The sequence below is a fragment of the Asparagus officinalis genome, chromosome 6 (assembly GCF_001876935.1).
Source record: "Asparagus officinalis chromosome 6, Aspof.V1, whole genome shotgun sequence".
Taxonomy (NCBI): domain Eukaryota; kingdom Viridiplantae; phylum Streptophyta; class Magnoliopsida; order Asparagales; family Asparagaceae; genus Asparagus; species Asparagus officinalis.
The window spans coordinates 11,710,741-11,722,142 of record NC_033799.1 but is presented as its reverse complement, the minus strand read 5'-3'; the positions used below and the strand labels follow the sequence as shown (position 1 = coordinate 11,722,142).

General features: G+C 35.5%; 2 protein-coding genes across 2 annotated transcripts; one reads left to right on the top strand and one right to left on the bottom strand.

Moving 5' to 3' along the window:
* Positions 1,091-4,381, top strand: LOC109845744 (zinc finger MYM-type protein 1-like). Its single transcript, XM_020415016.1, has 4 exons — positions 1,091-1,225; positions 1,672-1,754; positions 1,869-4,053; positions 4,165-4,381. Exons 3-4 carry the CDS (start codon positions 1,877-1,879, stop codon positions 4,379-4,381), a joined length of 2,394 nt encoding a protein of 797 aa, XP_020270605.1. The 5' UTR covers positions 1,091-1,225; positions 1,672-1,754; positions 1,869-1,876.
* LOC109846472 (bidirectional sugar transporter SWEET4-like) lies at positions 5,246-8,442 on the bottom strand. Its single transcript, XM_020415716.1, has 6 exons — positions 8,325-8,442; positions 8,189-8,235; positions 7,331-7,367; positions 7,016-7,235; positions 6,362-6,523; positions 5,246-5,619 (listed from the first exon to the last, which is right to left on the bottom strand). The coding sequence occupies exons 2-6, from the start codon at positions 8,229-8,231 to the stop codon at positions 5,389-5,391; spliced, it is 693 nt and encodes a 230-aa protein (XP_020271305.1). The 5' UTR covers positions 8,232-8,235; positions 8,325-8,442; the 3' UTR covers positions 5,246-5,388.

The window sequence follows — 11,402 nt, the reverse complement described above, 5'->3', positions numbered from 1 at the left end:
TGTTTTATTGCAGCTAATTAAGGTAATAATTTTCTACATACGAATAAGAAAGTATTAGGTAGAAGTAAAAATTCAAGAACTGGGTAGTTTTAAATTTTATATAGACTTCACGCGGCAGGTGCAAAAGTGGATTAAAGATAATTCATTATTTGCTCCGTATCTTGTAGTAGGTTAATGAGAAATTAATTATCTCCATGTTAAATTTGAAAGCAGACATTCTCAGTGAAATTCAAGGGGATGAGTGAAATATGCTTCATTCCCTCTTTGGATTCGTCTAGATGATTAAGATAAAATGAGGGTAAATTACACTAAGCCCCCTCCCCAACCCCGCCAACCCACGCCAAAAAAAAAGAACTTTCAGTATATTTTATAGTAAATCCCCAAAAAAAACTTTGAAAATTGCACCAAACCCCCAATAACTATCGAAATTGCTGCAAAATCCCCAAAAGAGTTTTTCTCCGCTAATATTTGCAGATAACTCCCACGATGGCATCAGTCCACATTTTGCATGTGCAAACACATTTAGATCCTTAATGGTCTGACGCCGTCATTACAGTTATCTGGAAAATGCGAAAACCTATTGGGAAGTTTTCTGCAATTTCAACAGTTATAGGCGGTTTATTGCATTTTTAGAAATTCGATCCCGTGGGTTTAATGTAAAGACTTTAATAGCTAGTTTACTACTTTAGAGTTTAGATATTAAATAAAAGAAAAGAGTGACGAGTTTAATTAATTTTTACCTTTACATAAATCAAGTTAACTAGTAAGTATACAATGCCAAACATGTTAAAATAAAATGGTTCTCACTTTCTGTACACTTTTGGACATGCACATGAGCATAAGCAGAGCCGGCCCTAGGGGTAGGCGGGAGAGGCCTTCGCCTAGGGCCTCAAAAAATAGGGGCCCCAATATAATACTTCTATACCTTTTATAGATATGAAAAAGTAAGAGGATTTTTGTGCAAAATTGTTAGAGGGTTCTAATAGCATAATTCCAATTCCTATAAATACACAAAAGTGACAAAACCTAGGTCTCTCTCTGACCTCTCATCTTCTTCAGTTATTCCCGACTCCGTCCGCTCCTCCACGGCTCCACCGTCGATTCGTCGAAGTGTCGAACTCCACGGCGCCGCCTCCGGCGACTCCCTCCGCCCCTCCCACCGGAAAACGCGACCTCGCCGAGTCTGTTTGCCGTCTACGCCTGACGCCTCCTCCGCCGAATTAAGGTGCGAGATGCTTTTTCGCTTAAACCTGGCATGTTCGGCTGTAATTGACTAATGTAAAGTGTAAACAGTAAACTATGTAATTGTGTAGCTACTAGCTAAGTAGCTTTGTAGGCTATAATTGACTAATGTCCTACTACAGCATCCTACAACTTTTTTTTTTGTCCTTTAGCAATAGCTTCATAGACTTTTAAAGACGGATAAAAGTAAGTTAATTAACCTAAATGGAGATTCCTATAATCCTATGTCCAGTTTTGATATATTAACATCAAATTTGATTTATTTCAGAGCTTGTTACCATGGCCAAAAACTAGTTGATGCATGTTACCATTCAATTATATGATTTATTTCAGAGCTTGTTTCATGACCCAATATGATCAAATGATTGCATCGTATTCGTGTCCCAAAAAAAATCTTAAGTCCAAACTTTGTTTTTGTCTATTGAATAGGAACAAGAGATAAAAGTGCATCTTTTAGGATTCAAGCGTGTTGATCTGAAATTTGTTTGAAGTGAAGCTATTCAAATTTCAAGGTAATTTTATAACTTCATAAATTATAATTTTTGTTGATCTTATGTATTTTAGTATTTGTATATAATTTTTTGTTGATCTGAAATTTGCATTGTTGATTGATCATATTTTTTCAGCGTTCATCATGCTTCCTAGAAAGTATAGTTCTGGATATGAAAAAAGAAAAAAGAAACAAAAATTGGAAAAATTGGAAAAGTCTCAAGCAGGAGCGCTAGATAAGTTTTTTAGTAGTAGACATACAGAGCATGATAACGAAGAACATAATAATGAAGAAAATCAAAATGAAGAACAGAAAAATGATATGAATATTGAAGAACCTACTGAACACAATATGAATATTGAAGAACCTGCAGAAGATGATAGAAACATTGAGGAACCTACTCAACTTAGGATTGAGAGTGTCAATGAAAACATGAATGTTGACGATCCAGCAAATTGGGGTAATATTGATCAAAAATTGAGAGATCTTTTAGTAGAAAGAGGACCCAAAAGAGTTGTTATTGATTTTCCTAAAGATATTGAAGGCAGACATTTCTCTTCCACTCATTACACTCGACAATGGTTAAATGGAGAGAAACATGATAGGAGATGGCTAATATATTCAACTTCTTTGAATGTGGTATTTTGCTTTTGTTGCAAATTATTTAGAAAAGATGGAAACAAGAATCAAATGGGTTCTTTGGTTAATGAAGGATTTAAAAATTGGAAGAATCTTAGTCATAGACTTCAAAGTCATGAAGGGAGTAGTGAGCACATAAGTTGCATGAGAAGTTGGATTGAATTGGAAATGAGATTGCGTAGTATTGAAACAATTGATAAAAGTGTGCAAGAAATATTAAACAAAGAGAGAGAACATTGGAGACAAGTATTATTAAGAATAGTTGCTGTTGTAAAAACACTTGCTAAAAATGGTTTAGCATTTCGTGGGGATAATGAGAAGATTTATCAAGAGAACAATGGAAATTTTTTAAGTTTAATTGAAATGATTGCCGAATTTGATCCGGTAATGAAAGAGCATATTCGACGTTATCAAAGTGGTGAATCTCATAAGCATTATCTCAGTCATAAAATTCAAAATGAACTGATAGGAATGTTAGCGGGAGAGATTAAACATACAATGATCAAAATAATTAAAGAAGCAAAATATTTTGCTGTTATACTAGATTGTACTCCAGATATAAGCCATGAAGAACAAATGACTCTTATAATAAGATGTGTGGATGTTTCAGAAAGTCCAGTAAAGGTAGAAGAGTTCTTTCTAGAATTTCTTAAGGCCGACGACACGTCAGGACTGGGACTTTTTAGTGAACTTGAAGATGTATTGAAGATTCTGGAACTTGACATTTCTAATGTAAGAGGACAAGGGTATGACAATGGATCTAATATGAAAGGAAAAAATAAAGGTGTGCAGAAAAGACTCCTCGAAGTAAATCCTAGAGCATTCTATACTCCATGTGGTTGTCATAGTCTTAACCTCGCACTTTGTGATATGGCAAACTCTTGTCCGAAAGCTATATCTTTTTTTGGAGTGATACAACGTTTATATACTTTGTTTTCATCTTCTACTAAGCGGTGGGATATTTTCAAAGAACATGTTTCTGGTCTCACACTTAAGCCATTGTCACAAACACGGTGGGAAAGTCATGTTGAAAGTGTAAGAGCAGTAAGATTTCAAGCTACAGAAATAAGAGATGCTTTAATTCACTTGGCAAGTATCGATGGAGATCCAAAAATAAAGAGTGAAGCTGAGTCCTTAGCAACAAATGAAATGGAGAATTTTGAGTTCTTATTGGGTATGATTGTTTGGCACAATTTATTATTTGCTGTTAATTCTGTTAGCAAATTTTTGCAAAAGGAAGACATGCAAATTGATATTGCTATAGATCAATTGAATGGGCTTATATTATTTTTTGAAAAGTACAGAGAAAATGGATTTAAGGAGGCCATTACTGAAGCTAAAAAGGTTGCATCTGAAATGGAAATTGAAGCTGTATTTCGTGAAAAGCGTATCATTCGCAAGAAGAGGAAATTTGATGAATGTGCTACCGAAGAGACAATATTATCTCCTGAAGAATCATTTAGAGTTAAATACTTTCTATATATAGTGGATCAAGCTATTTCTTCTCTTAAGAGTAGGTTTGAACAATTTCGGCATTATGAAGAAGTCTTTGGGTTTTTATTTGATTTGAAGAAATTCAGCATTGTTGATGATGCTAGTTTGAAGGCTTATTGTGCGAAACTTGAAGAATCTTTAAAGCATGACAGTCATTTTGATATTGATGGCGAAGATTTATTTTTAGAGTTGAAACTTTTGAGAGAATACTTACCAAAAGAAACAAAAAAAGCAATTGACGTGCTGAATTATTTGAAGAAATTGGATGGTACTTTTCCGAATGCTTGGATTGCTTACAGAATATTGTTGACCATACCTGTTACTGTTGCCTCTGCAGAAAGAAGCTTTTCAAAGTTAAAGTTGATCAAATCTTATCTTCGATCAACTATGTCACAAGAAAGATTGAACGGCTTAGCTTTACTGTCAATTGAGAAAAATGTAGTGGAGAAACTTGATTATACAAGTTTAATTAATGATTTTGCATCTAAAAATGCAAGAAGAGGCTTCATAAAGTGATACTTCTATTGGTTCATTGATCTTGTTTTGGGAATGAGAGTGTTAGGGTGTGATTTGTAGGCCTTTGGCCAGGGTGGGTAGCTAAGGAGAACTACATTGTGTTTGATCCTTGAGGTTAGTTATAACATCTCTTGGTATGTAGGCAACCCTAAAGTTACTTGGGTGCAACACTTTATTTTTAAAAAGGCGGTTTGATTCTGTCCATGATTACTGGACTTACATTTAAAGGGGGGGAAGAACTTGTTACTCACGGGAGAGTTAGAATGTTACTGTAAATGTACTGTGTACACGATGGCACAAAATCTTTTAAGAAAAAGGGCGGTTTGATTCTGTCCATGATTACTGGACTTACATTTAAAGGGGGGGAAGAACTTGTTACTCACGGGAGAGTTAGAATGTTACTGTAAATGTACTGTGTACACGATGGCTACAATGTGGGTTATATATTTATATAGGGAAAATTTGCAAAATAGACCGTTTTTATAAAGTAATTAGCGAAATAGACCACTTTTAAAAGTAATTAGCAAAATAGACATCTTTTTGGCCAATAGACAAAAAAGAGGTTGATTTTGAAAAAATGGCTTCAGAAAACATACGGGGCTACTAGTCCCGTATGTTTAAAGCTAACTAATCTAATGATTAGTACACTAATCATTAGATTAGTTAGCTTTAAATATACGGGACTAGTAGTCCCGTATGTTTTCTGAAGTCATTTTTTCAAAATCGACCTCTTTTGTCAAAAAGAGGTCTATTTTGCTAATTACTCTCAAAAGCGGTCTATTTCGCTAATTACTTTATAAAAACGGTCTATTTTGCAAATTTTCCCATTTATATACCCAGAGAACAAATTAAAAACAACACATGATTCAGAGGCAGTGCGTGCATAGTACGTGCGTAGTAGCTAGTCAGCAGATCACACATTGCATATATTTCACAGACACCACAACAACACACAGCACAAGACAGAAAGGGATCGATCAGCTTGGAGAAGATAGTACTAAAAAGTACTAGCTATCCAACTGAACTGAGCAGATCAGTTCTTGTTTGGTGGACTTGAAGTAGATGCCGTAGATGAGGAGCTGGATGACCCCGAGGAAAGTACCAAGGCCGTTGGGGATGACCATGTAGAGGTCGAATTTGATCAAGGCGTAGGACGTCCAGCACACGCCGTTGATGAAGCTGGTGAATGATGGCATGAAGGGCAAGTACTCCACGCTCTTTGTCGATACCACTACCTTCTGCACATACACAAAATTAACCCCCCGCAATTTAGTTAGTTTTTTTAGAATTTTGTTGGCGTTTTATGGGATTGAGAAATGCTAATATCTACACAAATACTATCTATTCTACAGCAAGTACTACAAAAGAAAAAGGAGGGGCTATAGACTGCAATATTGATCAAGAGGATAGGTTTTTAGAAGCAAAGCCTTGTTCTGCCCACTGTAATTAATTAGATAAAGAGCATTATTAGGGTTCAAGAGTGACACTTGAAACAAGCTAGAACCTAGCTAGTGCAAGCAAGCATCAAAACCTGTAACAAGCTAGTAGAGAAAAATCCAAACAGCTAGCGCCAATTTGATATATAATTAGCTAGTGTAAAGCTGTAAAATAATTACTTAATGGTTGACCAAAATTATAACATCTTGTGTCTCAGATTACGGAAGCGCCTATTTTATATAAAAATTTACGGATTCCGATTCCGATCTCAGCAATTAGACAGTTAGATAAAGTACTTTTTACATTCAAGACGTACATTTAGCGCGGAATCGATGAATACTTATGATCTACTACTAACTAACTTGTTAATGCTCAAATTGAAGTAGAGGATTGTATCAGGGTGACGATAGGATAGATAACAAATCACAATAGTTCCTGTTTTATATAAAATTCTATGAATTCAAATTCTGTTTTAAGGTAAGTGGAGTACGGTAGATAGGCCACATTTTAATATCGTAATCATCGTGGAAATGCAGAACTTACCAAGACAGCTAGAGGAGAGGCGTACATGCAGACACCGAAGATAATGCAGAGGATGCCAACGATCATAGACCGCTTCTCGTGGGTATGAGTGAGGGACAACACCAGCCCAGCAACTACGGCAATAAATGCAAGCTCGGCCAAAAGGATCCCCACGATCTTTGACTGAAATAAACCCCAACAATTTGAGGGAAAAGACATATCATTGATAAAATCATTCAATTATACTCTTTGAAATAGTGCTAAGGTTTAATTACAGATAAATCCCCTGTAATATTGCCCCCATTACGGATAGACTAGATTCCCAATACTATTGCGCCTAAAAGGGACTCCTAGCAGTACTATTGCCCAAGTGCGAATAGATCTCAGGGGTGTATCCGCACCCATTGGGCTATAGTATAAGGGGGTCTATCCGCAAAAAGCCCTAATTTTAAAAGGTCACCTGCATGTACACTTCATGTATTATGATGTAGGCTCGTGTATTTCTAACAAGGACATATGAGTATCACGATCTGGTAGCTTTTTGCAAGATTTTCTAGAAATTTAATTTTTTAGGAAAATTAGGATAATTCACGCTGTATCTCAACCTAACTAAATGATATCATCCAAAATTCAGGAAACGTAAGTACTAATAAAATAGTTGGGCAGTGTGATTACTCGTTGTTTGGCATCGTTGGCGAAGATGAGGAAGATGAGGATGTAGGTGCCCTGGAGGACGAGACCGGAGCCGTTGATGGTGATGACGAGGAGGGAGTCAGGGTGGACGATCGGGAGACCGTAGAGGCACCAAAGCAAGCAGTTCATGAATGTTGCTAGGTACGGCACCGGCGAGTACTTCTCCACCGACTTCTTCTTCAATATGTCCACAAATGTGGGCCTAATTAAGGGCAAATTTCATTTCAGATTTCAGTCTAAATAAGTTAGACCCAAAAAAGGAAAACAGAGACATAGAGTGAGAGGGAGCTAGCTTACAGAGGGGCCAGAAAAAGGCCGAAGGAGATGATATTTCCTGGCAAAGAAAATTTTAATGAATTAAAAAAATTGAAAAAATGGAAATTAAAGGAAGAAATTACGATTGGTTAGTTGACACGTGAAAAAAAAGTGTGAAACCTATAACGGATTTTGAAATTTTAAACTTGTTGGAAAAAAGTACGAAAGATTCTAGAAACAACAAATGAGATTATAGGTCAGAAATGAGATAATAGCAGGAAATCATTGGATCAAAGAAATTAGAGAAAAATAAATTGGAAACAGAGAAAACATTCGGAGCTCCCTGTTTTTATCAGCGGACTCTGGATCTCGAAAAAATTGATCAAGTAATTGAATTTTTTGAAAAAGGCGCTAGTCACTGACGTGAATATTTGGATCGAAGATTCTCGATCAAGAAATCAAACGATCAAAAAAGCTCCAAAAAAATTCGTTCAGAGCTCATAAAAGACACCAAATCTTTAAGATCATCGTTTATTCTCCGATAAAATAACTCGAAAACGAAAGGAAATTCCACTGAATTTTCATTAATGAGCTCAATATCTGAAACAATAAACACAAAAAAAACGCTAAACATCAAGTAATTTGATCCTAGCTAACTCAAGTAATTTTGAACTTTTCTGAAATAGGCGCCAATTTTTTAGGCAAACTTTTAAATCTAGATTCTCGATCAAGAAATCAACCGATCAAAAAACTCCAAAAAAGTTCCCCTCCCGAGCTCGGAGAAAACACTAAATCTTGACATTATCGCTCATTCTCCAGAAAATTAACTCAAAAATCAACGAAATTCCACCAAAATTCAACCAAAAAAAGGCTTAAAATCTTCAGATCACAGAATCTCACCAAGAACTCCAACGGCACTACGAATAGCTTCGGCGTTCACCATCCCCTATATCGAACACAAAAAAAAAACAACTCAAAATTAACCACAAAATAAAACTTAAAACCGAATCAATTCATAAAATCTCATTAAAATCTACCTTTATTAGGAAAAAAAATAGAGCTAGGGCACAAGAGAAAAGAGGGAGAAAGTTTTATTTTATTTTCTCCGCTCTTTCTCTCTTATTTTCTCCCTCTCGCTTTGAGCCTGAGTTGCATGCATGCGACTGGGGGGGTTTATATATTGTTGCTGGCCGTTAGAGCGGTAAAAGGATTGCCACTGGATTTTGCGTTATTTACGGAGGACTGCCACGGTGTTTGTGGACGGGAGTATGGGAGTTAGTTTCGGGTCTAGAGGCTAGCCGTGTGAAAAACTTCTTGTGAGCGGCTGGCAATTTCAACCTTTTGGTTTGGTTTTATTTACGGTAGTGCCACTCCAAATATTGCGAGGTCTTCGAATTTTAAGTAACATTTCACCTCTTAAATCCAGAGAGAAGAATATTAGCGTAAAGTTAACAAAGAGCCATTATTAATTTTTAATTCTGTAAAACAAAATTTTATTACCATAGTATGACTGCTATGAAGGATAGTTTTTGATACTACGTGGTGTTTTCTACAAATTAATTTTAAAAATCAAGTCGCTCTGTAAACTGGTTATGTCTTTATTACCATTCACATACATGTTTCATTGATATGCTATTGTGCTTTATCAACTTCAATTAATTTGTATTTAATTTAGTCGACTTTAAATTCTCTTGATTGATTAACATTTAAATTATTAAATATGAAGTATGTGTTTTTCGTTTATTAAGATTTGCTTTATTTAATTATGGTAATTTCATGTTGGAGCGATCATGATATGACTTGATAGGATGAGATTAAATTTCTAAATATTTTAAATTTTATAATAAGATAAAACACTTACGAGAATAATTCAAAGTACTTAAAAGACCTCCTTTGGGACACGCAGGGTCAATTTTGACAATTAAAAGATGACTGTTATTTTACGTAACGGCAAATTACTAAAAGGACGTACGGTCCTAGCGACTAGAAGCTGGCATCAGAAAAGGGGCATTCTGGTCAGAAAAATTAAAATTAGCGGCAAAACGAGCTTCGCGCTTCTCAAAGCGCTCATCACGTGACAGCGCTATTTTGGGAATTTTTAAATATGGAGATTGCTTTGGCGTGTAATTTGGATAATTTCTATAATGGGCTCTTAATAATTGTGGGCTTTTTTTAGATTGTTTGGAGTTTCATTCAACCAAGTGTTAAATTTGATCATTAAAAAAATAGAAAGAAACTGTTAAATTTAGCTATTTGGATATCAAAATTGAGAAGGTTTTAAATTTTCTATTAATAAGATTAAGAAATACGAAGTGATACAGATGGTCTTCTAAGATCAATAACATTAATATTTTTCAAGATAACTATCAAATTTTTTTTAATTAGTACTACCACGATGAAATATAAAACTCACTATAACTCATGTCCTGCTTTTCTTAAATTTTGGCGAGAAGTGAGGGAAAAGAGTAAACCACTTTGCATGTATTTTTTTAATATCATAGAACAGAACCTATAATATAAGAAAATGGCTTTTCTAACGAGTGTCAAGAATACTCATTAGAGGATGAGATAGAGAGAGGAGATTTAAGAAAAGAACTTACTGTAAATCAAGAGGAAGTCACTTGCTATTTATTTTTCTCTCTCTCTCTCTCTCTCATCCTCTAATGCCCATGGGTATCTGTCAGAAAAATCGATTAAAATTTTATGAAAGCTAGTTGATTGTACGTACATTCCCATAAGTTGAACTTTGCAATTAAGGTAAGTTAGTGTTTTTAGTACTATTCTGTTATGCAATTATTAGTACATAGGGCTCAATTTGAAAGAGCCTAGCCTACACAATCAGACACAGAGGATCCTTCCCAAATCAACCCGTGGGGTGGGGTGGGGTGGGGTGGGGGGGTGTTCTTGTCTTGAAGACCCGCTGCAAGAATTTGAAAATGTGAGGACTTCTAGTGTTTCTTATTTGAGTGCTGCTAGGAAGACTCAAAATATGGGACCAAAGAAAGGGACAGGTGAGGTGTCCCCTTCCTATTGCATAATGAGTTAACATGACCAACTCATTATGTAATAGGGAGGGGACACCTCACATGTCCCCTCCATTGGTCCCATATTTTGGGTCCTTAAGTCATTTTCCTTCTTATTTTATACTCGCATGCATCCTATTAAGAGTCTTTTAATTAATAGGTAGAAACCTGAACTCACATAGTGATATCTGTTTTTTTTAAACTAGTATGCAACACGTGCATCGCATGTGATAGATGCATGTTAAGGAACTATATGAGATTAAATTTGAATGCTAATTAACATTATACATGACAATCTTGTACTTATTTATGAAACACATATTCACATAGAGCAGATGCAAAATGCACTGTAGCATTGCCAAGATTTTATTTAGTTAAGAGTAGGTATTATCAATAAACTTTCATTCCAGCAGATTCCTTCACTTCTTTGAGGCAAACTATGAGTTGCAACATTCGCAAATTATAAGAATTAATAAACAATAGCAAGTTACTATTAACATCATGTCGAGACTAAAAACTTAACTCCACCCTTGCGGCCTACAGTGTGATTGCATGTATTAATAAACATTTTATTTCAGGTTTAACTTTTTCATTATTAATAACATTTGAGAGAATGACCGAACAGGGTTTTTCTCAGACTCAAGCTGCTAATGCGCAAGAATATAACCAATTCATTAGTGGTGAGAAAGTTAAGGCAATACATGTATCAGTTGATTATGGGCTAAACTACCAAATTGACATTTAAAAAAAAACATGTTTTATCACATTGGTATTTAAAATATCTCCGATGACGTTTTGGTATTTAAAATGGGTTTAAGTTGGCACCTGGATCTAAATTTTGGTCGGAGTTAAATTTTCCGGCAAAACCCCTCACGTGACCATCACGTGGCCCTTAATAACTGTTATAAAATGCTGATGTGACAAGGATTAGTGACGTGTATTTCATTAACTGATAATCGGAGGGAATAAAAAGTGGGGATGAAACGAGGGCAAAGCAAATTTGGGAAAAACTCGGGTTGAGGTTTCTTTGGCTGAGGGGAGATAGGAAATTGCATCTAGAGATCTCAAGGATGTCCTCTTCAGGATCAAGC

Coding starts and splice junctions, on each gene's coding strand:
- LOC109846472 (XM_020415716.1), bottom strand. CDS start 8,231: ATGGTGAACGCCGAAGCTATTCGTAGTGCCGTTGGAGTTCTTG. Junction 7,368..8,188: donor TAGTGCCGTTGGAGTTCTTG/GTGAGATTCTGT, acceptor TTTCTTTGCCAG/GAAATATCATCTCCTTCGGC. Junction 6,524..7,015: donor CCAACGATGCCAAACAACGA/GTAATCACACTG, acceptor GGTTTATTTCAG/TCAAAGATCGTGGGGATCCT.
- LOC109845744 (XM_020415016.1), top strand. CDS start 1,877: ATGCTTCCTAGAAAGTATAGTTCTGGATATGAAAAAAGAAAAAAGAAA. Junction 4,054..4,164: donor GGCGAAGATTTATTTTTAGA/GTTGAAACTTTT, acceptor GATTGCTTACAG/AATATTGTTGACCATACCTG.